The sequence below is a fragment of the Pan troglodytes genome, chromosome 23 (genome assembly GCF_028858775.2).
Source record: "Pan troglodytes isolate AG18354 chromosome 23, NHGRI_mPanTro3-v2.0_pri, whole genome shotgun sequence".
Taxonomy (NCBI): domain Eukaryota; kingdom Metazoa; phylum Chordata; class Mammalia; order Primates; family Hominidae; genus Pan; species Pan troglodytes.
This window is the reverse complement of record NC_086016.1, coordinates 22,164,261-22,192,217: the sequence shown is the minus strand read 5'-3', so window position 1 is coordinate 22,192,217 and position 27,957 is coordinate 22,164,261. Positions and strand designations below refer to the sequence as shown.

General features: G+C 63.0%; 2 protein-coding genes across 14 annotated transcripts; one reads left to right on the top strand and one right to left on the bottom strand.

Annotated features, from left to right (window-relative positions):
• The first annotated feature begins 3,858 nt into the window (after positions 1-3,858).
• CCDC188 (coiled-coil domain containing 188) lies at positions 3,859-10,825 on the top strand. Of its 8 annotated transcripts, XM_054675686.2 has the most exons (12): positions 3,859-4,083; positions 6,733-6,917; positions 7,873-7,922; positions 8,877-8,900; positions 8,994-9,101; positions 9,185-9,289; positions 9,461-9,517; positions 9,601-9,660; positions 9,765-9,829; positions 9,997-10,054; positions 10,317-10,366; positions 10,441-10,814. In XM_054675686.2, exons 7-12 carry the CDS (start codon positions 9,503-9,505, stop codon positions 10,625-10,627), a joined length of 435 nt encoding a protein of 144 aa, XP_054531661.1. In that variant the 5' UTR covers positions 3,859-4,083; positions 6,733-6,917; positions 7,873-7,922; positions 8,877-8,900; positions 8,994-9,101; positions 9,185-9,289; positions 9,461-9,502; the 3' UTR covers positions 10,628-10,814. The 8 variants fall into 8 exon arrangements, with proteins under 8 accessions (XP_054531661.1, XP_063664342.1, XP_016795217.2 ...); XM_063808272.1 differs by lacking the exons at positions 3,859-4,083; positions 6,733-6,917 and adding an exon at positions 7,767-7,786; XM_016939728.4 differs by lacking the exons at positions 3,859-4,083; positions 6,733-6,917; positions 7,873-7,922 and having other exon boundaries at positions 8,284-8,900; positions 10,628-10,825.
• A 408-nt stretch (positions 10,826-11,233) lies between these two features.
• On the bottom strand, positions 11,234-27,898 carry ZDHHC8 (zinc finger DHHC-type palmitoyltransferase 8). Of its 6 annotated transcripts, none has more exons than XM_016938731.3 (12): positions 27,185-27,898; positions 19,878-19,999; positions 19,558-19,715; positions 19,301-19,473; positions 18,976-19,078; positions 18,485-18,576; positions 18,180-18,321; positions 17,855-17,975; positions 17,662-17,771; positions 15,442-16,442; positions 11,997-12,218; positions 11,508-11,597 (listed from the first exon to the last, which is right to left on the bottom strand). In XM_016938731.3, the coding sequence occupies exons 1-11, from the start codon at positions 27,784-27,786 to the stop codon at positions 12,008-12,010; spliced, it is 2,835 nt and encodes a 944-aa protein (XP_016794220.2). In that variant the 5' UTR covers positions 27,787-27,898; the 3' UTR covers positions 11,508-11,597; positions 11,997-12,007.
• Positions 27,899-27,957: the final 59 nt, after the last annotated feature.

Genomic DNA, 27,957 nt, shown 5'->3' with positions numbered 1-27,957 from the left:
CACCTCCTGGCACAGGGTTCGGGAGCAGGTTGGGGCAGCAGGGTGGCCACACCCACCCAAGGAGCTGCTGGGTTGGTCAGCAGAGGGGCGGGGAGGTGGGGCCAGCTCCTGGGATGGGCTGTCCATCTGTGAGAGGCTGGTAGTGGGTTTCCTGCTGGCAGTTGCTAGCAGCTGGGTTCTCGTGGCTGTTTGGCTGGCTGGGGGCCGTTTGGGTTGTGGGGAAGCAGAAGGCTCCAGCCTGTGGATTCAGTTTCCTGAAAATGTCTGCAGGCTGCACTCAGCAGAGCCAACTTGAAGCAAAGGACCCAAGAGTGACACTATTCTCGTGCAAACCACCATCCACAGTAGCTGGTTGCCTGAGAGCCCAGAGCCACCCCCTGGGGAACATCCACAGATCAGAACCCTGGCAGTGGTGGTGGCACAGCGAGGAGGGGTGCTGTCAGGGGACAGAGGACCTACTCCCTGAGGATGGGAGAACTGAGGCCCAAAGAGCGGCCTCCCACTTGATCTAGGTGAACTCAGGGTCAAGGGCAACAGGCTGAGGTCACCCAGGAGCCTCAAAGGCTGGCTCTGAAGGTGAGACCTTCTTTTGGGGACGCAGGTGGCCTCGGGTATCCCCTGGCAGCCGGCACAGAGGACTGGAGTCAGGTGGGCCGGGAGGAACACAGTTCAGGAAGGGGCGGGTACCCACACCCACAACTGTGCTCCCACCTTCTCTCCCTCCCCTGCCTGGTCCCTGACTTCCCAGGGTCCCCTCCTCCCACCACAAGGCCCTGCTGCCCAAGGGCCCGCCTGGAGGCTCCAGCGGGGTTTGAAACCCCCACAGTTGGGCAGCAGCACGTGACTTCTCAGCTGTGCTGGGCAGAGGCAAGGGAGGCCCCAGCACCTCTCGTCGCAACTCCAACCAACATGGCAATGCGGGGCTGCAGGGGCAGACTGCCTGAGGACAGGGCTGGGCTCAGACCCCAAAGCCCAGGGTTGAGAGAGCCTCTCCTCCACTTTGCAGCCATCCCAGGCCCATTCCTCAGAGCCTGAGGCACCAACTTCCACCTGCTCCCAGCCCCACTCCCACCCAAGCCCCAGATCCCCCATCCCACCAGGATACAGCCCAGCCCACAGCCTGGCTCTAAGAAGTAGGCTTGTCAAGCCTGAGGGCCTCCAAAAGGGCTCTGTCTCCAGGCCCCGGGGAGGGCAGAGGCCCCAGCCCAGGTCAGAAAGGGGCGGAGTGGACGCAGGGCCCCAGAAGGCCAGCGCTGAAATCCCTCCCCTGCCATGTCCCCAGTAAACCTCTGGTGTGTCCCCTTGAGGCCCTCATGAGAAGAATGAGGCAAGCAGGGTGGAAATGGTTCGGTCACTCCAGAGCAGTAGCCGTACCCAGCCTCCTGGCCAGCCCTCCTCCCCAGACCAAGGCCCAGGTGGCATCTCCCAGGGCAGTGCCAGTGCCAGCCTCCCGCCCTCCCCTGCTGTGGGGGCCGAGGCAGCAGTTGGAGGTGGGGGCTCCACCTCCCCAGCCTCCATCATTCCCTCTCAGGTGACTCTCCACGTGGTTTGCCTCTTGGAGTCCCTGCAGGGGGACCCTGCTGAACTTAAGCTGGCCTCCTGCACGCTGGGAACCCGGCCATCCCTCTGGTTCCTGGTTCTTCCTCCAGATGGGCTCTCTCTTAGCTGAGAGCAGCGCCTACACCCAGGCCACCCTCCGTCCACGGCCTCACTGACCCAGGCCACAGCAGCTGCCACACCCTGGTCAGGGGCAATGGTGACCTTGGACAGGAGCTGGGACCCCTGCCCCAGCCCCAGCTGCCCACTGACAAGTGGGACAACTTGGGGCCAGGCCGGGGCTGCCCGAAGGCTACTGTGCTTGGGAAGGCCCCAAGACAGGAGCCCTGCCCCTTGGGAGGGGTAGCAAACGGCCCCGGGACAGTGCTGGGGTGTCTGGGATGATTCGTCTCCATGTGAAATGTGGAATAGGCACCCTAGACTCAGCAAGGGAACTTCTGGCTACCTGGCAAGCCCCTGCCCTAGGCCCCATGGGAACTTCCGATCCAACTGGGGAGGGGGCTCCCCCTCGTACTGCCCCTTCCCTGCCAGAGCTTCGGCTGGGTGGATTCCTCCGCCGCAGCCCCCGAGAACCACCTGGCCTGCTCTGGGCACTGCTTCTGCAGGGGCATGGTGCCATCTGGTGGTGAGACTGGGAACTGCACCACAGCTCCAGCCGGTACCTGCACATAAGTCCTGGAGACGGAGGGGCAGGCATGGAGGGATTCTGGGGGCCCTGCCTTTCCTCACCTGCCCCTGGTCTCTCCCTCCACCCAGGAGCCTGGTCCTGGGGCACAGAGACAGGCTTCAGGAGCTCACAGCCCAGCACTGTGTTTCCTTCTCCAATGGGCAGCCTAGTCCCCAGCAGGTGCTGGGCGGGCACAGGGCAGTGACGGGGACGGGTAAGGAGTCCTGGCTCTTGGCCCCAGCAAGGACTTTGGAGATGACTTTGGCACCGACCATCAGGCACTCTGCCACGCTGTCCCCCCAGGCTCCACTGTCCGACTAGAAGGGGTAAGTGGTGGGCAGGGAGTGCCAAGAAGATGGACTGGCCAAGCCGGTGGGCTCCTCAGGGGCAGGGTGTCTCTGGGCCTGGGCAGAGGTAGGCATGTTCAGTTCAGCCCCAGTGACCCTGGAGCCAGAGGCCTGGCAGCCCCAGCATGGCCACCTCCTGGGGCCTTGAAGCCCTGGACACGCCGGCTGACAGTCATTTACTGGGGCTGCATTGTCCATGAGAGGATTTTTCCTTGACATTCTTATATCTCTCTGATTCTTAAATAAAAAATGTGAGAATCCATGTCCAGAGACTCACCCAGGAGGGAGACAAATGGCCTGCCATCGCCTGCACCCTGGGAGCGGCTTGGCCATGCTGGGGACGGGGCAGACAAAGGGTGCGCCCTTACCTCTCTGAGCCTCACCTCTGACATGGGGAAGCCCCAGGGACAGGGAGGTCGTGGGCCCAGCATCCCCAGAACTCTGCCCTTCCCCCCGACCCTGTTTCCAGGACCCGTTTCTCCCAGGTTTTCTGGGACCCCCAACCCTCCACATAGGGCAGCTCTGAGGGCTGGAGAGGGAGCAGATCCTGACAGGCAGCCTGGGTGGGTGTGGGCCAGGAGCCCACGTTAGAGGGCACAGAGATGGGGTCCTCTGAGGGCTGTGGCTGGCCCAGTGACCCCGAGCTCCATCCATTCAGGGCCTGTTTCCTGGCTTCTGAGATATGCTTGGGAGCAGCCAAGCCCAGGTGAGGTGGCTCACACCTGTAATCCTAGCATTTTGAGAGGCTGAGGCGGGCAGATCACTTGAGCCAGGAGTTCAAGACCAGCCTGGGCAACATAGCGAGACCCAGTCTCTACAAAAATAAAATAATAAAGAATTATCTGGGCATGGTGGCACATACCTGTGGTCCCCAATACACGGGAGGCTGAGGTGGGAGGATCCCTTGAGCCCAATTGGAGGCTTCAGTGAGCTGTGATCGCACCACTGCACTGCAGCCTGGGCAACAGAGTGAGACTCTTTCTTAATAAAAATAGAAAATAAATAAAATGAGCTTGGGGTATGAACATCAAGTCCGCGGTGCAGACAGCAGAACAGCCCCATCTGGCCCCTGCCCTGGGCCGCAGCCTGGCTCCAGCAGGAAGGACTCGGATCTCCATGCTGGGAGTCCCAGCCTCTCCTCCTCTTTGTCCTCCCGGCCCATCCCTGGGCAGCGGAGGAGGGGCAAGGGCATAGGGCGGCCCCTCTGAACCAGGCTCCTTGAGGCCATCTGGACGCCCTGGCAACATGGGCAGGAAGCGGCTTCCATGGCAACTGGCGTCCAGGGAGGCGCTGCCTGGCAACGGGGCCATGGCCCCCCCCCAGCACGCTGCGCTGGCCACACTTTCCGCCCTCGAGGCCGGGAGTTCCGGCTTCCAGCCAGTGCCCCCGCCGCAGCCGCGCCCTGTCCTGCACAACATCCCCGAGCCTGGACCTGAGGCGAACCCCCACGCCCACCCCAATCCAGGACACTGCTTGGCAGGGCGCTTGGCCTTTGTTAACATATCTGACCCCGTGAGTGGGGGACCCCAGGGATGGGGATCCAGGGCCGGGGATCCAGGGCCCCATCTCTCCAAGAATCTCCCACCTTTTCGGGCTCAGGGCGATTGGCAAGGACCACAGGGAGGGGTGAGAGGGGCTGGGGGAGGAGGGGCTCTATGGCTGACTGACAGAGCAGCAGTATCCTTCCCCGGCACAGGCGGGGAGAGGGGCGGGGGCGTCAGGGAGCTTGGGGTTTCCAGGCCAAGGAGGATGGTGCCCAGGGGCGAGGGTGACGGGAGGACACTGGGCCATCCAGGGTGTCCCGGGCGCCCCCTCAGGGCCACTGGGGAATCTCATCCGGGCCTGGGCACCTACAGTGGGACCTAAGGACCCCGCCCTGCTGTTCGCCCAGGAAGCCAGTGTTGTCTTCCTTATTACAGGAGCCACCTGTCTCTGTGAAGACCTCTCACTCCTCAGCATCCTGGCCCCTGTGGGGCACTTAGCAGGCTGGGGACACACAGAGCATGTGCAGCCCCCACCCCACTCATTCAGGGACACAGAGAGCAGGATGCAGCTCCCACCCCACTCACTCAAGGACACAGAGAGCAGAGGGCAGCCCCCACCCCACTCAGGGACACAGAGAGCAGGGGGCAGCCCCCGCCCCACTCACTCAGGGACGCAGAGAGCAGGGGGCAGCCCCCATCCCACTCAGAGATGCAAAGAGCAGGGGGCAGCCCCTGCCCCACTCACTCAGGGACACACAGAGCAGGGTGCAGCCCCCGCCCCACTCACTCAGAGACACAGAGAGCAGGGTGCAGCCCCTGCCCCATTCACTCAGGGACACAGAGAGCAGGGTGCAACCCCCTCCCCTGCTGCTCAGGGCCTCCTCCACCCCACCCCAGGGCCACCTCGCCTCAGGGCTCCTCCAAGAGGCCTTCCTTAGCCCCCATCCCAAGTTGCCCCATGGGGTTTCGGAGCTCAGCACATCCTGAAACCCATGACATTCCGGCAAAGAATGAACAGGGCAGAGGCCAGGGGAGGGTCCTGGAGGCTACCGCCACCCTCTGGCAGCTAAACAACCTCCAGCAGCCAGGGCCAGGTGTCCAGCCGCCTCTGCTGGGGAGGCCCCACGTGGCACTGAGAACAGGAGAGAGGTCATCTGCAGAGAAGATATTTCGAGACACTTCTTGAGGTGGAGAGCGGAGGCTGACGTAGCAGGACAGCCTGGCAGGAAGAAGGCAAGCGGCTGGCAAGCAGTGGCCTCGTCACTGGTGTGAGGAGACGAGTACTGCGAACAAGCATGGCAGGACAGCAGTGGGAGCTGGTACTGTCCGCACTCCAGACCACAGCCCTGCAGCCCGAGATGCCGCCTGGAGGCAGGAGGCCTCCCTTCCAAGACCTGGCTGTCCGGCTTCCTCAAGTTAACAAGGAAAGAGGAGTGCCCGGCAGCTCTGCCTGTCTCCCCTATAAACAGGGATTGAAAAGAAAGAAAAGCCAGACATTTGAGCACTGAGTCTCATGTGAAGCTCCAAGACTAAACAAACAAAAAAGAACCGCAAGAGAGAAAATGCAGAAAGCAAAAGATTCGCCTCCCCCCAAAGCCACTTTATCCCTAAGAGCAGAACAGAATTCTCTGGAACAAGAAGAGGGGAGCTCAGGGAACGATGGAAATGTCTTGGAAATGAAAAACAGGACTGCTAAAATCCAAAACCAATTTTTTATTTTTATTTATTTATTTTAAAACAGAGTCTGGCTCTGTCACCCAGGCTGGAGTGCAGTGGCTTGATCTCGGCTCACTGCAACCTCCGCCTTTCAGGTTCAAGCCAGTCTCCTGCCTCAGCCTCCCGAGTAGCTGGGATTACATCCGCACACCACCACGTCCAGCAAATTTTTGTATTTTTAGTAGAGACGGGGTTTCACCATGTTGGCTAGGCTGGTCTGGAACTCCTGACCTCAAGTGATCTGCCTGCCTTGGCCTCCCAAAGTGCTGCGACTACAGGCGTGAGCCACTACGTCCGGCCCCAAAACCAATTTTTTAAAAAGCAGAGAGAAAGTGTTTGTGTTTGGGTTCAGGGAAGTCTATCTACAAGCAAAGGTAGAAAGAAGGACTCACAGGATCAATTCAAAAGGCCCAACATTTGACTGACAGGAGTTCCAGAACAAGCAGGAAACGAGAAGAAATGTTATCAAAGAAATGCCCCGTCTCAAGGCAGAATGTGCTCACCAAGTGCCCAGCGTGGTGAGGAAGGAAAGACCCACAGTTGGTGTGACCCCTAGAGGCGCAGGGATCAGAGGGGACCCTGCAGGCTTCCGGGGAGAAGGCTGGCAGCCTGGCCAGCTCTCACCACCAAGGACCACGACCGGCCTTCCAGTCCTGTGGGAAAACGCCCTCGGCCCCAATTCTCTTCCCAGCCTGAAGTCCAGCAGGTGTGAGGTCAGGGTAAGACGCTTCTAGGCTTGTGAGTCCTCTCAATGTCTCCTCCCACGTCACAGCACACTCCAAAACTCAGTGGCAAAACCACCATGACAGCCCGGGGCTCGATGGTACATGGCCGGCAACTTGGCTAACGTATGGGCCGGTTCTCTGGGGGCCTCGCTGGGCTTGTCCACCCATCTTTAGGCAGCTGGGGACCGGCTGGGAGGACAGAAGCCTCTCCTGACCCATGGCCTCTCATCCTGCAGCCCAGCCCAGGCCTCCTGCAGGGAGGACAGTCCCCAGAGCCAAGCAAGAGAGGTCCAGGCCCAGCGCACAAGTGTCGTGCCAACCTCTGCCCACAGCAGCTTAGGAGCAGCCCATTGGCCAAGTGCATCCGAGGCCGGCCCAGAGCCCAGAGGTGGAGACCAGGACCCGCCTCTTGATGTAGGAGGTGAAGTCACCTTGCAGGGGGGCCAGGACACCGGGAGAGGAGGGAACGGGGCTCTTCCTACCATATGAGGACTTCTCCGAGCCAGCTTTCTGAGGGTTAACTGACGGCTGACGGGTTCAAGAAGGAGGACACGGGCACAGGGACTCAGGGGCCGTGAGGGGCAGCAGGGCCGATGGTGTGAGGAGCACCAGGGAGCAGGAGGGAACGGGCCTGGGGCGTGAATCTGGCCCTACTGTCGGATGAGTTCTCTTCCGCCACCCAAATCCGGTCCGACCGGTAACAGCGTGGCCTTCGGCAAATGACTAAAGGGCTTCCTGCCTCAGCTTTCCCACCCATAAACAGAGGATAACAGGCCGGGCGCGGTGGCTCACGCCTGTAATCCCAGCACTTTGGGAGGCCGAGATGGGCGGATCATGAGGTCAGGAGATCGAGACCATCCTGGCTAACACGGTGAAACCCCGTCTCTACTAAAAATACAAAAAAATTAGCCGGGCGCGGTGACAGGCGCCTATAGTCCCAGCTACTCGGGAGGCTGAGGCGGGAGAATGGCGTGAACCTGGGAGGCGGAGCTTGCAGTGAGCCGAGATTGCGCCACTGCACTCCAGCCTGGGCGACAGAGCAAGACTCCGTCTCAAAAAAAAAAAAAAAAAAAAAACAGAGGATAACAATGGCATGTACTGGATCTGGCATAATGTAAATATTCAATACATAGCTAGAAAAGAATGTTTTAAAACCTCAGAGATATATTAGGTGAAAAGCAAAGCTGGGCTACAGGATGACCTCTTCCGTGTGAACCAGGGGCAGGGGACGGCAGCCCACCTCTAGGAGCTTAAAGAGGAAGCTCCTGGCTGCAGGGACAGGAGATAAAGGTGGGAAAAGCTTGGACACCGTTTTTATTGTTTGATACTTTTTGAATCCACACTGTGAGTGTGTGTATTATCTGTTTTATAACTAGGCTGGGTGCAGTGGCTCACATCCGTAATCCCAACACTTTCAGATATTGAGGTAAGAGGATCGCTTGAGGCCAGGAGTTTGTGACCAGCCTGGGCAACATAGCAAGACCCCTATCTCTACAAAAAATTTAAAAATTAGCCGGGCATGGTTGCACACATCTGTAGTCCTAGCTACTTGGGAGGCTGAGGTGGGAGGATTGCCTGAGCCCAGGAGTTGGAGGCTGCAATGAGACATCTTGTGCCACTGCACTCCAGCCTGGGTGACAGAGCAAGGCCCCTTCCCATAAAAGAAAGAAAGAAAGAAAACTCGCATGGCGGGTCAGTGGGTCAGAGGCAGTGAGGTCATCAGGCGGGGCAGATTCAGGACCAGGTGGGAGGGGCCCATTGTGACCGCCCTGGCTGCACTCAGGCCTTTGTGACTGTTGCCTGGGGCAGCCCCCTCAGTAAGAGGGTGGCAGGTTGGGCCAGGCCAGAGCCTGGACCTGGGATCAGGAAGGGGTTGCAGGGAGGGATGGAGGGGCTGAAAACCCTGGGCCCCTGCGGCCACCCCCACCCCCAGTGTCCCCCAGCCCCAGCCTCCAGCAGCCATGGAGGAGGCCTGGACCAGCCCTGCCAGGGATTTGTAGGGTGGCCCTGCCTGGGCCCCATCTCCTCTGCTCACTCAGTGCAGTCCCAGAGACCTTTCCCAGTCCCAGGGGCAGGGGGCAGTGGGCCCACAGTGGAGGGCGAGGCTCCCGGGCTCTTTCTGTCCAGCCAGGAGCAGAGAGCGAGAGACACTGACGGGCCGAGACAAGGAGACCTGGAGGCAGGGCTTGGGTGGGGCTGGCCCCTGCACCCAGGGTCGAACCAGGGGGCTCCCAGGCAGGGGGGATCCATTGGCTCAGGGACCAGACCCTGCCCATGCCCACCCCTGTCGCGGGAGGGAGGGGCCCTGGCCTCGCCCAGGGTAGCCCTGTCCCAGCTTCAGTGCGGGCTGCTGGGCTCTGCAGAACAGTCCTTCCTGCAGCTGGAGCAGGAGAACCACAGCCTGGTGAGCACCCCACCCACCGCCCCTGCCCCAGCCCCAGCCCCAGCCCCAGGAGCGGCCATGACAGGCAGCCCCCTCTCTCTGCCCCCACCCCAGAAAAGGCAGAACCAGGACCTTCGGGAGCAGCTGGGGGCCCTCCTGGGGCCGGGGCAGCAGTTCCTGCCCCTGTGTCCCGAACACTCAAGCTGCACTGCTCTGGCCTGGGTAAGTACAGGGCCCAGGGACCCCATGCAGCCAACGCCCCTCTAGCCCACAGTCTTAGGGCTGATCTGGGGGCTCTCCCACAGCCCCCCGACCCGGCTGGCACGCAGCCCTCGGGGAACAGGGCACCTCTGCAGCTGCTGCGGCGGGAGCTGTGCCAGGGGCAAGAGGCTTTCGTGCAGCAGTCCCAGGTGGGCCTGGGGGAGGGGCTGTGGGGGGAGGAAGCTTCGTACAGCACTCCAGGTGGGCCTGAGGGGTTCATTAGGGAGGGAGGTCTTCGTGCAGCAGGCCAGTGGGCCCGGTGGGGAGGTACCGGCCACCCTGCTGATGCTGCCCAAGCCCACCCTGGGCCCCACCCTCAGAATGAGCTGCAGCAGATCCGCCTGTGCTTTGAGAGGAAGAAGATGGTCATCACAGAGGTGCCTGCCTGGCTGAGGGGGAGGGGTGCTGGGGGCCCACCCAGTGGGTCCTGCTCCTCAGGCGTGACCCCACCTCCCCCTAGGTGTGGGACAACGTGGCTGAGATGCACATGGCCCTGAACAACCAGGCCACCGGGCTCCTGGTAGGTCCCCACAGGGCAGCACCCAGAAGGACGGGGCCCGGCGGGTGAGAGGCCACGGAGGGCGGGGCGAGGGGCCTGCTGTGCTTACCTCCTCTGGCCCCCAGAACCTCAAGAAGGACATCCGGGGCGTGCTGGACCAGATGGAGGACATCCAGCTGGAGATTCTCAGGTAACACGGGGGCAGGGGCCGGGCCGGCTGAGCAGGGTCTCGGAAGGTGTCCTGGTCAGGACAGGGCAGACCCATCCTTGACCCCCCACCTCCACAGCACCGAGCCAGGGGGTGGGTGCCAGGCTGGGGGTGGAGGGTATGGGGTCCTGACAGTGAGGCCCCCGCAGGGAGCGGGCCCAGTGCCGCACTCGAGCCAGGAAGGAGAAGCAGATGGCAAGCATGTCGGTGAGCCCCCCACGCCCCACTCTGGGTCTGGAGACCAGCCCCCCACTCAGGGCCCTGCTTGGGCGAGAGGGAGAAATGGGCTCCGGGAGGGCAGGTCCAGGGCGGGGGGCATCTGAAAAGTGGCTGCAGGAGCCTGTCCAGGAGGAAGGGGCCAGGGCTGCGGTGCGGGGAGCCCTGTCTGAGGAGGGTTTCCCAAAGCCAGGGATCCCTGCCCTCAGCCTGGACACTCAGGGTGGGCTCTGATCCAGCCCCTCCCCAACAGAAAGGGAGACCAAAGCTGGGAAGCTCCAAGGGCCTGGCAGGCCAGCTCTGGTAGGTGACTGCACGGCAGAGCCCAGCCCCCAGGCCCCCCGCGCGCCCCTGCCCCTGACCACCGCCGCCCGCAGGCTGCTGACCCTGAGGCTGCTGCTGGGCGCCCTGCTGGTCTGGACCGCTGCCTACGTGTACGTGGTGAACCCCACACTTTTCGAGGGGCTGGTGCCGCCCCTGCTGAGCCGTGCCACCGTCTGGAAGCTCCGGGCCCTGCTGGACCCCTTCCTGCGCCTCAAAGTGGACGGCTTCCTGCCCTTCTAGGCCAGAGGCCCAGTGGCCCCAGCAAGGCGGCCAGGCGACCAGCACTGCCCCGGATGCCCAGTGGCCGTGCCAGCCCCCTGCACATGGCACCACTGTGCACCATCCTTGCCAGAAGCTACAGAGAAGGGTGGAGGTGGGGTCTGTCCTGAGGGCTGGGCCTGTGGCTGGACATAGAGTCATGACATAAGTGGCCGGTGAGCACGTCTCTGTGGAAATTGGGGGAGGGATGCCCAGGCGATCCTGCAGCGAGGGTCCCTCAGGGTGGAGACCCCAGCTCAGGGCCGGCTTCCCACCCCACATCCTACCTGCCCTCCAGAAGGCAGCCCCTCTGCACGGGGCTCTGACCCCCCAAGGCGTCTTAGGAGGGTCTCCACTGAAAGGCAACAGCAGTAAGGACTGGGGGGTCCTCAGGTCTTGCCCCCTGGGCCAGGCCCTCCCAGGGACCTCAGAGGTCAGGTTTTCAGCGCTGAACCTGCTGATCCACTGACCTCATGCCCCTCATGCAACTCCCCTCCCTTCCTGGCCACCACCCTCCCTGCCCAGGTCCTGTCACCTCCCCAACCCAGGGCCCTGTCCGGTCCAGGGGATCACATTGGTAGACAGAGCTGATCAACACCAAAAATTTTATTTGGGGAATTAATTAGCAGGGGTACCCTTAAGAACAATAGAGAATGGTTTTGTGGCTTTCTCGTCCCCAAATGGGAGATGTAGAGCCACAGCCCAGGGTGGACCCAGGGACAGGGACCCTGTGACGGAGAAGGGCTGGCCGGAGTGCCACCCTGCCGCAGGCCGTACCACTGCTGGAGGACACAGGGCTTGGGCCTCAGGCCCTCTGAGATCCCGTCGGCATCGTCTCTGGGTGCAGGCAGCCCCAGTGGGGCCCAGGCGGAGCTGGCCACGACCACAGGACCTTGGTGGCAGGCAGGGGCCAATGGCTCACCAGGCTGGTGGCTCCAGGAAGTTAAGGCATCTGTTCATGTGTCAGGGGAAGGGCAGGAGGAGTGCAGAGACCTTCAGGGGCAACCTGAGACCCCCCCCCACCCAGCCCAACCCACGGAGGCCTGGGCTCCCCGAGGAGGAAGTGGCTTAGTCTAAAGTGCTTGGTTGGGTAGGGAGGCTGGGCAAAGGTCGTGCCGGTCCCCACAGCTCTGGGACTGCCCCCTGTGGGGTGCTGCACCCCCTGCAGCAGGTGGGGGACTCCCTGAGGTCATGTGGACACAGGGTCTCAGGCCCTGGCAGGCTGGGAGTCTGTCAAGCTGTGGCTGGTGGAGCAGAGAGCCCAGCCCACCCCCAGCCCTGCCCCAGGGTCCACTGCAGTCTGACCTCCTGGGTCCCCAGCTGGGCTGTCCTGGGCCCCAGAGCCGCCTACTTGTCATCCTGCTAGGGCCCCGAGAGGCTGGGGAAAAGACTGGAGGCAGCCAAGTGCAGGCGGCACATGGCCCCGCGTGGGGGTGCCCCGGCGGCCTGGCTCCAGGGGGCCCGCAGTGGTGGGCGGTCCTCCGGGCGGCCAAGGTGGCACAGGTGCAGCCCAGGAGGCACCCAAGGCTGGCCACGCCGCCCCCATCCACGGGTGCAGGTGCCAATCCGCCCCCTGCGGGCCGCGGCGTCCGTGAGAGAGAAGCAGAAAGGTGGAGGTCAGCTTCGGGGCCCTACAGCCCGCACGCCTCCCACGCTGGGACAGCCCCAGCCCAGGATGTCTCAGCCCTGAACAGCTGTGCATCCCTCACACTCCCTCAGCCCTGCCCCTGGCATGTGGCAGGCAGGAGAGTTCCAGCAGGTTCAGCGGCCCCCACAGGGCCCTGAGCCAACAGGTGGCCCCTATGCACCCCCATTTCATCTCCCAAGCTCTCGGGTTCCTGAGAGTCCCCTGTGGGTAGCGGCAGACCCAAGTCTTTCCCCCAAACACCCTGTCACTGCCAGAACTGACACAGACCCAAGGCGAGAGACCCTCACACTTCCCAGCCACAGACCATCGGCCGCCCCCTCCTCCCAAGCCTCTGACTCAGCCCAAGTCGGCAGAAATGCCCCTGAGGAACCCACCGACCCCTGCACACCAGACAGCAGCCACTCCCTCTTCTGGGGCCCGGCCCCTGCCCTCCCCTAACTCGGGATCCTGCAGCAATAGCCCTGGCCTTGCCCAAGGAAAGAATCAAAATAACTCTTTTTCTTTTTTTTAATAAAATTATAGATATATAGATGTAGATATAAAAACATAAAACAGACACAACGCAAGCAGACGCTGTCATGTGCTTACTCTCAGGTCCCTGACACCAAGGGAAGCACTGACCCCTCCCCAGTGTGCTTTCCCACGGCACGAGCACCGCAGCCAGGCCGGGGCTGCGGACGTGGCATGCCTTGGGGCGGGGTTCTCCAGTTTGGCAGGGAGGGCCTGAGGGCTGGGGAGGGGGCTCTGGGTGTCACCAGCCCCCTGTGGCAGCATCACCCCCGTGCCTGCTCCCGCCTGCCCCCCGTCGCCTCCCACAAGAGCATAAAGCAAAGGTTAAGGCTTTGATGAAAGGGACAGCGGCGGCCGGAGCACTGACACATCAGACACGGCGCGGCAGCACAGCACACAGACACGGGACACATGGAGCCGGGCCCCCGGCCACAGCTGGCTGGCTGGCCGTCTGTCCACCTATCCACCACCACCCAGAGCAGGCCAGGGCAGAAGCATCGGCCTTGCCAAGCTACAAGCTTCCAGCGGGGTCCATGAAAGGCAACGCTTTAGTTAGGAGTAGCCTGGCGGGGGACACTCGGTCCGGGAGCCCACAGGCTGTGTCAGAAGGACGGTGGGGGCCCTGGGTGCCTCTGTCCATCTCTGGGACCCGTCCGTAAGGGGACCGTTGGGGGCTGGCCTGGCGGTGATCTGGGGTGCTGGGTGATGGCAGCGGGCCAAGCCTGGCTGAGAGAGGGTGCCCCAAAGAGGCTGACTGGGCCCCCTCACTGCCCCAGCCATGGGACAGGCCCAGACACAGACCAGCCCGGTGGCCCTTGTCCCAGTGAGCCGACTTCCCCATGGGCAGATGAGTGGACGGGCAGGCAGAGCACTTGGGGCAAGCTGTGGAGGCGTGGCACTCTCTCCCGCCGATGGGTCCACACCAGGCTGGGGTGGCCTCGGGTCCCTGGGGCAGAGAAGTTGGTGGGGAGGGGGGGTGCGCTGCGGGGTCCTGGTCCCCGTGGCACCATGGCGGATGTGTGGCAGTCAGTCCTCACACCGAGATCTCGTACGTGGTCCCACCCACGCCGGACACCTTCTTAACCAGCGTGTGCCGTGTAGGGCTGGCAGAGGGCCCTGGGGGGCCGGTGGCAGGTCCCAGCCGGGCCAGGCCCGGGGACTGCCCATTAAGCTTACTTGGGGGAGTCTTCAGCTGAGGGTGGTCCCTGCATCAAAACAAGCACATACACACATGCACACGGTGAACACACGAACACGGGGACAGAGGACGGAGGAGGCAGCAAGACAGAGACGACGCGGACGTGGACTACTGCAGCCGTGTTGTGGGGCCCCGTGCAGTCCCTGCCCTCTGGGCTTGGAGGGTTCACCTGGAAAGCAGGTGAGGGATGCAGAGCCTGCCTGGGGAGCGGCTGTGCTGTCACAGGACAGACAGATGTCGTCAGAACTGCCACCACCCTCCCGAGTCCCTGGGTCCCTCCTAGCCAGCACTGGCCACAGAGAGCATGGGGCAGCCAGGTGGGCACTGAATGGAGCCCCTGCCTGGCCTCATTCCTGCTCTCTCTCAGGAAAACTAGGGGCTGCCCTCCTGCCCACCAGCGCTGACCAACAGCAGCTGTATCTTTGCTGCTTAAACCTTCTTGAGGCGAGAGCCCTTTGTCCCCGGGCTGCGATCCCTGCCTGGCTGCAATGCTGCCCACTTCTAGGTCTCGTGCTCCCCATTCATCACACCCAATGGCAGCCTCCTCCCCAACTCCACAAAAGCTGAACAGGTCCCACCCTGTGGGGTAGAGGAGACCCGCTCAGGGCTGGACTGCTGTGCCCTCAGCCTCTTTGTGGCCAAGTGGCCTGGGCTGGGCTGGGCTCTCCCTCTGGGGCTGCATCTGCCGACGGGAAACAACTGCGCCTGTGCTTGAGGTTTCCAGGCCCGGACAGGGCGACAGATGCCGTGAGGACACCATGCGTCCGCGGCGTGGGTCCTGGCCCCAGCAGCTGTGCAGCTCTCCTACCTGGGCCTGGGCCTGTGAGCCAGCTGACCCCGCTTTCTCAGTCACCAACCTGCCGGGTGCCTGGAGCCAGCCTGCTTTCTCCAGTCCTCAGCTTCCCCACTACGAGCAGGGAAGCCCCTGCTTCCTAGAACTATGTCCTACAGGGAGGGCCAGGGCCCGGCCACCAGGGTGGCACATTCTGCTGCGAGGTAACGTCCTCAGCCCCAGCCTCCTAGAGATGCAGCCAAGCAGGCCCAGGGAGAGCCCTGGGTGGACAGGGCCACTGTGACCCAGGAAGCCAGAGCCACAGCCTAAAGGAGGCCCAGGCTGCCACATGATACTGGCCCCAAAGAGAAAGCCCCATGGCCTCCCACATGCTGGGTCTGTGCCAGCTCTAGAAGAACGAGTCGTCGGGCTCAGGACACAAATTCCCATACCCTGTCCCCAGAGCATGCCCAGGACATCCTCAGAGCTGGGCCACACGGGCTAGCCAAGGCCTTCAAGGCAGGGTGAGGCGCATCCTCCCGGTCCCGTCCCCAGAGAAAAACTCAGGCTCCTGGGATGACCTATGAGTGCCCAGCCAAGAGGGGCCCTGCAGACGGCTGGACAGCTGCCCTGTGCCAGGAAGCCCACCCGCACCTCCCGGCACCCACCTCTGCACGGTCAGCGAGGGCGGTGGCTCTGGGAGGTCCGTGTGGATGAAGCCGACAGCTTTGGGGCCCGCGTAGGATGGTGAGTGGGGAGTGCCGGGCGGGGAGGGCAGGCCCTGGCGTGCGGGTGACCTGTGTGAGCCACTGCTGGGCCGGGGCCCCGGGGCGTTGCTGCTGGCCTGATCAGCCTGCAGGGAGGAGGACGACGTCCGCGGTGCACGGCTCACGGAGCTGGACAGCGAGGACAGTGACGTCTGCAGGGCAGGGTTGCGGGCGCCGCCGAAGCCGGGCCCGGCCACAAGGTCGTCTCTGGAGCCATAGCGCAGCGCGGGACCTCGGGGGCCCTCGGACAGCACACTGGCCTGCTGCAGGCTGTAGGAGCTGGGAGCGTCATAGACGCCTGAGTCGCCGAAGAGTGAGTCGGCCTGGGAGCGCAGCAGGCGCTCACGCTCCTCCCTGTCCTTGCGCTCCTGGATGGATGCCATGATGGTCCTGGACAGGTTGTCGTAGCGCACAGGCGAGGGCTCCCGGGGGCGGGGGCCCAGCACGGGGCTGAAGCTGCGGGGTAGGGGCCGTGGCGGGTCGCCCGTTGCCCCAGGATGCAGGTAGGGTGAGTGGTATCCGGCCATGCCAACTGCTGGGTGGGCAGGGCAGGCGTGGCCACCAGGCGAGCCAGGATTGAGCAGGCTGTCATAGGACAGGCTGCCGTTGCGGTTGGGCAGTGCATGGGGGGCAAAAATGCTACGGTGGGGCGTGGGGGGCCCACCCTCAGAGCGCAGGGGCTGCAGGGCCACGTGATCCCCGCCCCGCCGGCTCGAGGCCTTGAGGCTCAGGGAGCGCAAAGCGCCCGAGAAGGCATCAGAGGCGCTGAGCGGTGGGGATGGCGGGTAGGCTGCGTGCAGGCCCCCTGGCCCATAGTCAGGGAGGTCCAGGCTCGGCTCGGACACAAAGTCCAGGCTACGTATGCTGTCGTCCCCCAGGGTCAGGGAATCAGGGCCTGGAACCTGTAGGGAGAAGGCATTCTCACCACTGCCCACCTGCCACCCCGCCTGCAGCCGCCAGTCAGCACCCACGGGGGCCACACATGGCACCGTGGCCTCAGGAACTGGGCCTCAAGGAGCCATAAGAGCCACACAGTGACCCATGGCCCTGTCCCTGAGCATCCACGGCTGAGGGGCAGGGGCTCTGCAACAGGAGGGAGGCCACAGCTGGCTATTGCAGACACCTGGGGCTCTGCCCTTGGAGCCATGCAGCCCCAGGGGCCCACCGCTCAGGGCAGCCAGAGGGAGGAGGAGCCTCGTCTAGCCCCTGTGACAGGCACATAGGCATGGGCTTGGGCTTGGGACAAGAGCCTCAGGAACCACAAAGCCAGAAGTGGATCAGGGCAAATGTGGGCTCAATGCACTTGGCCAACCAGACCCAATCCCCCACTGGACCCAGGAGTCCCAGGAAGATGACATACCCAGAGCCCTCATCTCCAAACAGGGATGCCTCCTCCTGCGAGGCACGGCCCCTACATGCCTGCAGACTCAGACCCTTGGCCAAGGAGGCTCAGACTCACTGCTTCACCCAGTGACTCTCTCCAGGAAAGACATCAATCCTGAGGGGAGAGGTCCCCGGGGATGGGGCTGGTCTAGGTGCACAGGGCCCAGTCACAGGCCTGCCTCTCGGGGTGGCCCAGAAGGAGGGATGGCACCCTGGGACTGTTTGGTGTTCCTGATCACTGCACAGACCGCCCCGCACTGCCCACCATTCCAGTGACCACAGAGCACTCATGCAACTCAGGGAAGAGAAATGTGCTTTCTCAAGCACGTCTCAAATTCTTCCAAAGTCTTCCCGTGGGCCTTACAGAGTGACTAATGGTGGAATTCCAGGCATCCTGGTACACAGTGCTCCTGGGGGCAGCCGCCCACCTGGCCTAGGGCAATGCTGGCCAAGGGACAGACGCCAAGCCTGGATGGCCCACGCCAGCCCCTCCCAGGACACCCTGCTCCCCTCTGTGGGTCCCAGCTCTGGGTGCACACAGACAGGGTCCTACCAGTCACACAAGGCCCTTGGTGACCCAGGCAGAGCCCTGAGGGGTGTGGCCTCAGGGGATGTGGCCTCTGCTGGAGAGATGGAGCTCTGGAGGTGGGGCCTTCACGGGGTGAAGGCTGTGGGGCGAGCTCCTGGAGGTGGGCCTGGGGGACAAGGCCTGCCAGGGGGCAGGCTAGGCCTCCTTACCTGCTCGCCTGGTCCACAGAAGGGCACCTTGGGACCCGTGGGGAAAGCCGGCCTAAACTTGTACATGGCAGGTGTCGGGGGGCTGGTCCTCTGCACTGACAGGGCACTCTCTGGGGATGCAGACCACTGTCAGACTGAGGTCAGAGGAGGGTCAACCCATATCCCTCCCTAGGTGTGGCTGCCCCAACCTCACCAGCACTGCCTGGGCGCGGGGTCTGCAGGTCACTGCTGAACGTGCCAGCCTCTATCTTGGGGGGCAGTGGTGGCCCCAAGTCCAGTGGCTTCTCATCCAGCCGGTCCAGGCTGCCCTTGGACTGGGAGGGAGCGGGGTCAGTGGTGCGTGGGGCTTGGATGAGGGGCAGGGCTTCACTAGGGATTCAGCCTGGGACCTAGCCCCCTCCCCAGAATCTGTCTACGGCTCTGTCTGCCCCATCCACCTCTTCTAGGCCCCCACCAACCTGCCTGTTTCCCCATCCAAGGGCCTGACTGCCAGCCCATCCCTAAGCCCAGGCGCCCACCTTGCTACGGCCCAGGCCAGCCTTCAGCCCGTTGTCACTAAGCTTGACCTTGAGCGGTGCAGCTCGGTCCAGGAGTTCAGGCCTAAGGAAAGGCGGCTTCAAACTCACCGCGAGCGGCAGCCGGGGTGGCTCCACCACGTACCTGCACCAGGGCACAGGGGTCAGTAGCCAGCCCACCTGCCACAAACACACAAGGGCAGGGCTGGCCATACCTGGCAAGAGCCAAAACGGACCAAGAGGGTCTAAGGCTGCCCGCCCCACACCCAGCAGAGGCCCCCCTCCACCCTGCCCAGGCCGGGCCTCACCGGGGCGCCAGGGGGCTACACAGCACGTGCTCCACATTCCCACAGCAGCCTCGGGTAAAAGGGTTCACACCCCCGCGGAACTTCCCAGTCACCTGTGGATGCAGGACCCTCAGCCAGCCTGGCCTCCCAAGGTCCAGGCCAGGGTGGGCAGGGGGCTGGGCAAGGGAGCTGGGGTTCCTTAGAAGCTGATACTTGCGGGAAGTGGCTTAGATGGGATCAGCCCAGGGCTGCCCCTCACATAGGTTACCCAGCCTGAACTTGCAGGGAGCTGTGGGATTTCTGGGTCACTGGTGGCCACAGTGTCCACAGGCAGGATGTGCGCAGGGGACGGGGCAGGCGTGGCCCCACATGGGGGTCTCAGAGTTGGAGCCTCGTCTCAACACAGCTGTACAAGCTACCTCAGGCAAGGGTGCCCCAGCCCCCACCCTGTCCCCATGCAGCCCCAACTCTCTTGGCCCTTTGGGGCCACCCATCCCCCATGGGGTCTGCACCTGCTCGTTGGTGGTGCGCCCCCGAGTGACCAGCACCACATGGAAGCCAGTGAGGCCAATGACAGGGATGAAGAAGAGGCCGGCCACACACATGACAGCCATGCTAGCCCGTTAAGGCCAACGGTGCAGGCCAGGACACCGCAGACCCCATCGCAGCAGCACAGAGCAGGCGCCTGTGGACAAACCCCCTCCCAACCTAGGGACGGCCACCTGCCCATTGGGGATCCCTGGGCAGGAACCAAGCCTTCTGAGGCTCAATCTCCCTGGTGAACGTGTCCCCGGTCCACATCGCCTCTGCAATGAGGCCCACAGGAACCAAGGATACGTGATGGTGGTGTGCGCGGCTCCCAGCCCCTCAGCGTGGTTCAGCACGTAGACCAGGCCGAAGGCCACGACGCCCACCATGTGTGCACTGAGTGACAGCAGGAACAGGAAGAAGTAGCGATAGTTTCGACGCCCGATGCAGTTGTTGACCCAGGGGCAGTGGTGGTCAAAGTCCTGGGCGGGAGCAGTGCATCAGGGCACATGGCAGGCAGGGATGTGGCACAGGGCTGGGGGAGCGCGGGGCAGCAGGGCGGTCACCTCTACACAGTTGTCACAGACGCTGCAGTGGGAGCAGCGCGGCGGGCGGTAGAAGTGGCACGTGGCGCACCACTTCATGCGGACCTGGATACCTCGCACATCCACGTTCTTGTACAGTGGAGCCCGGAAGTCGTCCTCCTTGTCCTCATCCTCATCCGCTACAGACCAGGAGCCAGGCAGTGAGCAGGAAGTTGACTTTCCTGGCAGGTGAATCCCTCCCCCAAGTCCAGCCCACCCACCAGGAATCCCTAAGGCTGTCTCAAGTTAGCCACTCACACTCTAGTGAAAGTGAGAGGAGCTGCCGCAGCACAGGGCCCTACCTCGGGGGAAAACACCAGGGTCCATGAAAGTGGCCATGCTGAAGTTGGCCAGGACAAAGAGGAAGATGATGCCATTGTAGACGGGAACAGCTGGGGACACAGCTCGCGTCAACCACGGGCACCTGCAGTAGACAGTGGGGGCAGAGAGTGGAGTCTGGGGGTGCAGAGCGTGGAGTCTGGGGGTGCAGAGCGGATGCAGGGGCAGAGCTATGTGGTGCGGCAGGCTGGGCCTGCAAGGTCACCCTCAGAGCTCAGAGGCAGTGGGGAGGCTGCCACAGCCCTGCCAAGAAACCTCAGCCACATCGCTCCTTCGAGTAACGGCCAGAGGCTGTGCGTATCAGTACAGCATGTGGGCTACCCGTGCCCTGACCCGGCAACCTCTCAGGGCAGCCGTCTCAGAGGCCCACAGACCTAAGGTCACCCCATTCCAGCGACCTAGGCTCCATGACTGGGGCGGGGTGGGGGGCGGGGGCGGTACACAGGCTGGAGGTGGGAGCCCCAGATGGAAAATGCGCCACGATGCCTCATCCAGGCCTGTCCCTGGCCCAGTGGGGCCTCTCACCAGGCAGATTCTAGGGTGTGGGGAGCCCCAGTCCTTGGTCAGTAAGTGCATGGGGCATGTCTCCCCTACTCTTCCCAGTCAGGCACATCCCCATCCAGACAGCCCCTTCTTTTTAGTTTGTCACCTCCCTCCCCAGATGACAAAGTAGAACACTTAGGGACTCTAGAAATGCACAACACCCCCCACCACTTCCCATCTTCCCAGCCATCAGCACTTGGCTCCAAGGCCACCCCCTCTTCCGGGAAGCTTTCCAGGACTCCAGGCTGCCCTCTGCAGCTTCCCTATAAGGTGTGCCCTCACACACCTTCCTGAAAGGCGCCTTCCTCAGCCCTTAACGGGCCTGGCCCGAGTCCCCTCTGAAGAGACTTGCCGGTCCTCGGGCCACACGGCCTGCAGCGGGTTCCTAAATCCACCCACTCAGCTTCCAAGAAGCCCCTCTGGCCTCAGGCTCCTTGTCTCTCCCCTGCGCATCCTGAGACAGCTGCTGTGACAAGCAGCAGGGACAGGAACACAGGGGTTTGCGTCCCTCCCTGCACCCAGGCCCTCTGCATAGTCGGGGGGCTAGTGGGGATCCCCCACAGCAGCCCTGACCTCTGTGGCCACTAGCAGTGGATGGGGCCCACGCGCTGCCTACCACTCCAGCGCACGTGGCCACGCTGCTGCACCCACGCCCGCCTGGCCAAGAGCCAGCCCCGCCGCCCCAGCAACCACCTCCACGGCAGCAGAGCTTCACTATTTTTAGTGGAAAGCAAGAGGCTATTTAAAGACTCTGCTTCCCACGACAGCCATCCTCGGCGGGGCCGGGAGCCCAAGTTACCCTTCCTCTTGTCCAGGGCCCAGCCCGTGGAGGTAGACACCAGGGTGAGGACACAGCTGCGGCCACAGCTCCCTCTGCTGGGAGGGCTCTCCCTGTCCCTGCCCAGTGGCTCAGCCCCCAGGCTTCCTTCCACCCTCCCCAGCCCTGCCTGGCACACAGGCAGCACTCAAACATGTGCCTGGCCTCCAATGCAACGCCATTCAGCCAGGACCACAGGCCCCTAAGGCAGGGTCGGCCCAACAAGATGGGCACAGGCAGGTGAGCAGCCCCCCCAGGGAGAGGCAGGGCCTGTGGAGCTCTCCACGAGCCTTCTGGGGAAGGCTGGCTACATAGTCTGTGCAAAATGAAACTGTGGGCCCCTTATTTAAAAATTACAGAGAATTTCAAGATGTTGACAGCGGAGCATTAAACCAAACGCAGGCCCTCATGGTGCCCGTGGGGCTGGCCTGCTCTGGGAAGGGATGCGGCGAGTGCCATTGGTCAACCCTCGGGCTGCAAGGAGGCAGCCTCTGTCTTCCCAGTGCTGACCTCAGGATGGAAGCCTCGGGGCCCCTCTGCACCTGCACTGGCTGCCAGCCTGCCTCCTGGCCCTAACGGGGGCCTTGGGGGTGTGTTTGCCCATCAGGCAGGCAGGGCCTGAACCCCATGCTGACTTGAGCTCCCTGCCAGCCCAAGCAGGCGGTACTGCTGTGTCCTCCCTGAGCCTGGCCTCCCCCACACCAGGCGGGCTGGACAGCAGCCTTGCAGCCGTGGGGCTACTTTGGGAAATCTGCAGTGTGACTGGGTCCCTCCTGCCCAGTGCGGGTACCTGCCGCATGCCTGTGAGGGCCCATATGGGCCCTAATCCAGGGGTTGGGGAGGCTTGTTGTGGGTTCTCTGACTGGGACCTGAGCTGCTGCCCACCCCTCCAGTCCTCCAGAGTGAGGCAACTGTCCTCTCTGTAGTCCCCAAGGTCAGATCCTGCCTAACAGGGACCAGCTCACAGGCCAACCCACCAGGGCCCAGAGCTCTCAGGGCTCAGTGGGAGAGAAGATGAGGAGCACACGCAGGCACCTACAGACACATGTGTGAAGACATGGACACACACACAAACATGCTCCAGGGCACATGTGCATGGGTATGTGTGCACACACACAAATATACAGGCATGTACACACATAAACACACAGACAACCTGTTCTGGTGCACAGAAGGCACACATGCAATCATGTCTGCATACAAAACACATATACATGCATGAACACTTGCATGCAGACATGCAGACATGCACACGTGCACACACTGGCGCACATGCATGAACGCAGACACGCCTGCACATCACTCACCCACCAAGACCTATGTGTGAACACGTGTGAACACAGGCATGCATAGACACATGCCTCCTCACACTGCACCCAGCCCTATCCAGCCTCGGCTCGGCTGCCCCTCACTCTGGGCCTCAGACACGGCCCTCCCACTCTCTGGGCTTCCCTTTGCCCCTCTGTGGATAGGGCAAGTGTGAGGACACACAAGCACTCTCAGGGTGCGCAAGAACACGGGAGGACACACGAGGACATGCAAGGATGCATGAGGACACATGGGGACAGGGGAGGCCATGTGTGGATGCTCAGGGACACTCAAAGACACGCATTCCCACAGGCAGGGCCTAGCAGGCAGTAGTCTGGGTCCAGGCTTGGGGAGGCTCCACTCCCACCCAGACCTGATGGTGCACACCAGGCTCGCCTGCCGGAGGGCCAGGCAAAGACAGGCTCTGGGCCTGGGCTGGAGGTGGAGTGTCTGGCCCGCCATGTCCCTCTGAGCCCCTCCTGGCTGGCTCCAGCCAAGCTACGGGTGGAGGGCAGGTCCAGGGGGCCCAGCCCCGAGGTTCCAATCCCTCCTCCAGGGCCACAGGCAGGGACATGCACCACCACCATAGGCCCCACCCGGGCTGAGGCCCCAAGTCCCGCCTGGGCTGGCAGGGAGATACCGCCCAGCAAGGGGGGTGGCTTAGGGGCAGAATGTCCGCCACAGCTAAATGTGGAATGGAAAATTTTAACTCAGACGTTTTCATTTAAATCAGGTTCTTCATTAGCACTGTTTGTGTATGAGTGGCACACGCCCGTGGGGCACCCGGGACCGGCGGGGCAGAAGCTGCTGCGCCCTTGTCAGGCCAGGCCTTTGGGCCTCGAAGTACCTGCACCTACCTGTCCAATCCCTATAGACACCTGGACAGATGGGGAAACTGAGGCTCGGGGGCCAGGAATACCCCAGGCCACATGCGGTGGGTCCCAGCAGGGGGGCTCACACTGAGTTTTCACTCCCAGGTTCCCCAGACTCATGAGGTCCCAGTCAGCAGTTCAGTCCCTCCTGGCCCACCAAGGCTAGTCTGGCCCAGGGCCTGTTCTGACTGCTGTCCTGAGCTGGGCCTCCAGGCAAGGAGAGGGCTCAGGACGATCTAGGGACCAGCCACACCATCCCAGATGCCCCAGACAGAGATAAGCCAGCCTGGCTCAGCCCCAGGCACTGGCAGCCTGCCAGGCAGCCCCAGCCCTCGGACATTCACAGGGTCCCTGTCATTCTGCAATGTGGCTCTGGAGTGAAGTCAGGGCAGGGTCGGGAGCCTGGCCTAGGGGTCTTCGAACCCTCTGCCAGCAGCTGACCCAGCCTAGCATTATACCATGGTATAAAGGGCTTCTGAAGCCCAGGGGGATACAAAACCCCCAGAAACATAGGAAGGGGCCGGGAGCAGTGATCACACATGTAATCCCAGCACTTTGGGAGGCTAAGGCTGGCAGATCACCTGAGCTCAGGAGAATAGCCTGGGCAACATAGCGAGACCCCATCTCTACTAAAAAAAAACAAAAAAACAAAAAATAAATAAATTAGCCAGGTGTGAGGGTGCCCACCTGTCATCCCAGGTACTCAGGAGGCTGAGGTGGGATGATCACTTGAGCCCAGGAGGTCGAGACTGCAGTGAGCCGAGGTAGCACCACTGCACTCCGGCCTGGGTGACAGAGTGAGACCCTGTCTCAAACAAACAAACAACAACAAAATCCTAGGAAGGCTTCCTGAAGGAAGAGGGCCTCTGAGAAACTGCCCTGCTGTATGTGCCCCATCCTGAGAGGGTGCTCTTCACAACTGGGCATCCTTCCATGCCCAGACCCTCCTAGAGAGATGTGTGAATGTCCTGCTGGTCCCAAGACCCTTGGCGATCTGGCTGAGGGAGGGGTCCCTGGTTCTCAGGCCTCCAGCTCCCCACACCACATGACACCCAGAACTCCTGCCCACCTGGTGCATGGGTGAAGCCACCCCACCGGCAGCAACTCATGTTTACTGAGTGCAGAGAGGGGGCTGGGGCCACTCACTGTCTGGTAACGTCCGAGGAGCAAACAGTGAAGTCGGGAACCCTGTATAGGCACTAAGGGCAGGGATTCGGGGCACAAGAGCAACCTGCTCCCCTTCCTGTGTGCCTGGACCAGATACAGGGCAGGAGGTGGGGCAACAGGTAGACAAGTGGCCTGCCCCAAGAAGGGGGCCGCCTGGACCCCTGCCTACCCAGAATCAGCACAGCTGCTATGGGTGGCATCAATGGGCCAGCCGACCCAACAGAACCCCTTCTCAGGAACTGAGCAGTCTCGGAGGAGTTCAGCAGAGCCGGGGCGGGTCGGGGAAGAGGCCAGGATCACTGACAGCCATTCAGCCCAGGGGTGTGGCCTCACCTGCCCTGAGGGGGCAAGCAGGGCTTCTTAGCCTTGCTAGGTGGCCACTGCACATCAAACCCAGGTGAGCACCCAGGCCACCATCCTGCTACAGGGACACATGGCATCTTCTCCCAGGAGCAGGGCCGGCAGAGGTCAGCATAGGCCAGGTGTAGGGTTGGGTGCAGGCATGGCCTGCGCTGCCCCAGGAAGGAACCCCATACCTCAAGACTGCTGGTGTCACCGAAACCAGAACCCCAGAACAGAGGAGGATAAACTGGTGCTCAGCAGAGTGGGAGCCACCCAAGCACTCCATGCCTAGGGCTGGGTCAGGTTCACAGTCAGAGTCACGTAAAGGGCCCTCTGACATCACGCGTGAGGGAACCAGCAGCTGCAGCCACCACACAGCCAGGCTGCAGACGCGGCGCCAGGAACAGAGGAGCCCTCCAAGGAGGACAGGAGATGGGGGGTGTGTGGGGTTGATTTTAATTTCTTAGCATATTTTTTTTTCTGTATTTCACAAGTTCCCCATAAAGAACATACTTTTTTTTTTTTTTTTTTTTTTTTTTTTTTTTGAGACAGAGTCTTGCTCTGTCACCCAGGCTGGAGTGCAGTGGTGCGATTTCGGCTCACTGCAACCTCCGCCTTACGGGTTCAAGTGATTTTCCTGCTTCAGTCTCCTGTGTAGCTGGGATTACAGGTGCCCACCACCACGCCTGGCTAGTTTTTGTACTTTTAGTAGAGACGGGGTTTCGCCATGTTGGCCAGGCTGGTCTCAAACTCCTGACCTCAGGTGATCTGCCCACCTTGGCCTCCCAAAGTGCTGGGATTACAGGCATGAGCCACCGCGCCTGGCCCACACATTACTTTTAAAGTCATGAGAAAGGACACTGAATTGCATGGACCGAGTAAGGAACCAAGCCAGACCCCCCGCCCAAGGACAGAGGCCCTGGGGACCAGCACTGGGCTGGGCCCACCCCTCCAGAAGCCTTGGTGGGATGTGTCCCCCCAGGCCAGGCTCCCCAGGCTGCCCCCCACCCACCTCTCTCTGCCCCACACCAGCAGCAACTAAGTGACAAGAACACACTGGCTTGCCCGAGCCAGAAATAAGCCCGTCCACACAGGCCTTTTTTAAACATGCTCTTGGCAGCCTGCGGTGCCCACCCAGCCCCAGCCTGCAGGTAACTCTCTCGCCTCCACGGGCACCCGATTCAGCCTTGCCAAGCACGTAGGGGCCCCCAAACTCTTGCAAAGGTGACGAGCGCCAGGCAGCCCCTACCTGCCCCTCTCCAGGCTCACATGCTCAGGGGTGGCCCCACCTTGGAACAGGTGGCCATCGTTCGTGCCACCTGGGCTATGTCTCAACCCCAGATTGGTGGAAGGGGGGTGGGTGGTTGAAGATCTGTGCAACCGAAGCCTGGAGCCCCCAACCCTCCTTGTGCCTGAAGGAGCCCTGGGGTGACCCCACAGCCACAGAGGGAGGCTGTGCTGTCCGCATGCCTCTCTGGTCCTAAGCCAGCCTGTATCTTGGGTGAAGAAGTTGAGGCTGGAGGGGCCCAGTGTCCTGCAGGCGCGGGCTCTCACTCCCAGAAACAGGACCTCACGGGTCCTGGTGTGCACCATGGCCAGCCCACGGAGGTGATGTGCTAACATCGGGCCCTGGGTGTGGCCTGGCCTGGGCCCTCCAGCTGTGATGACCACTGGGTCTTCCTGAGAAGGAGGCCAAGGGCCAGGCCCGGGTCACCAGTGGCTGTGGGGCAGGCATGTGGCAACGAGGCCAGGCCACATCTACGTGGGAACAACTTGACTCTGGCCCGGGGCGGGCAGCCAGGAGGAGACCCGAGAGGCACCCACGGCCACCTGCAGAGAAGACTCATGGTTGTGGGTGGCCCACGTCCCCTCGGGGGTCCCATGGGGAGGGAAGGGCTGCAGCCACACCCCGGGCAGCCCGGCCTCCTCCCCTGCCAGGGCCCAGCGCTCCCCGCCAGGGCCTGCCTGGACACTCCCGAGGTGCCCAGCCCGCACTGGTGTCCCCACACAAGGGACTCACGCCGGTGCCCGGGACGCCCGCACACCGCTTCAACTTCCCCAGCCCCAGCGGGGGGAGAGGGACTGCCATCGCCTGCAGCCGGCGCCCCGCCCGCCCACTGCCCGGGGCCCCGCCAGCCCCCGCGACCGCTGCCCCCGTGCCCGGGCTGTGCGGGCCCTGCCCATCGCTGCCCGCATGCCCCCAGACGCGGCGCCGACTCACGTGAACACGAAGAAGAGGGTGCTGGAACCGACCAGCAGCGCGGCGGCCGTGGCCACCGGGATGTACTTGGCGGGTTTGAGGCGCGTCCCGGGGCTGCGGGGCATCCTGGGCGCCGCGCCGCCGCATCCCTCCCCGGGGCCGGGCGGGCGGGGCCGGCCGGGGTCGGGCCGGGGTCGGGCGGGCGGGCTGGACGCGGCGCAGGACCCGCGGCGGCGGCGGCGGCGGCGGAGGAAATCCCACCCCACGGGCGGCGGCGGCGGCGGCGCGCTGATGTCAGCGCGCCCCTTAAGGTGGACCGGGCGCTGGGGGCCGCGGCGGGGCGGGACGGGGCGGGGCGAGTCGATGGGGCCCGGGGACCGCCACCGGTTCGCGGGACCCTCGGAGGGGGCAGGACCCCGCGGCCTCGGGGACCCCAGCCCGGCGGGCGCCCGCGGCTCTCGGGGGCCGGGCACCCAGGCACCCCTGCGGCCCAGCTGGTGGGCACCACGGCGAAGGCCAGGCCCCCCTGGTCCCGGGCCGCGGAGCCGTGCAGGTGGCCTCGGGGGCGTCTGTGGGCGCAGCCCTTTCCCTAACGACCCCTCTGGTCTGAAGCCCCTTGGCATTCACGAGGGGGCGCGGGTGTGACACCGCAGCGGCGTCGTGGCTGTTTGCCTTCTGACCGCCTCGCAGCCCTCCCTCGGGCCACTGGGCTGGAGGAGCCCGGCCAGCGGGCGCCGGGCCCTCCACGTCCTGGCCCGAGCTGCAGGCTTGAGAGACGGTCGGCTGGAGCCCCC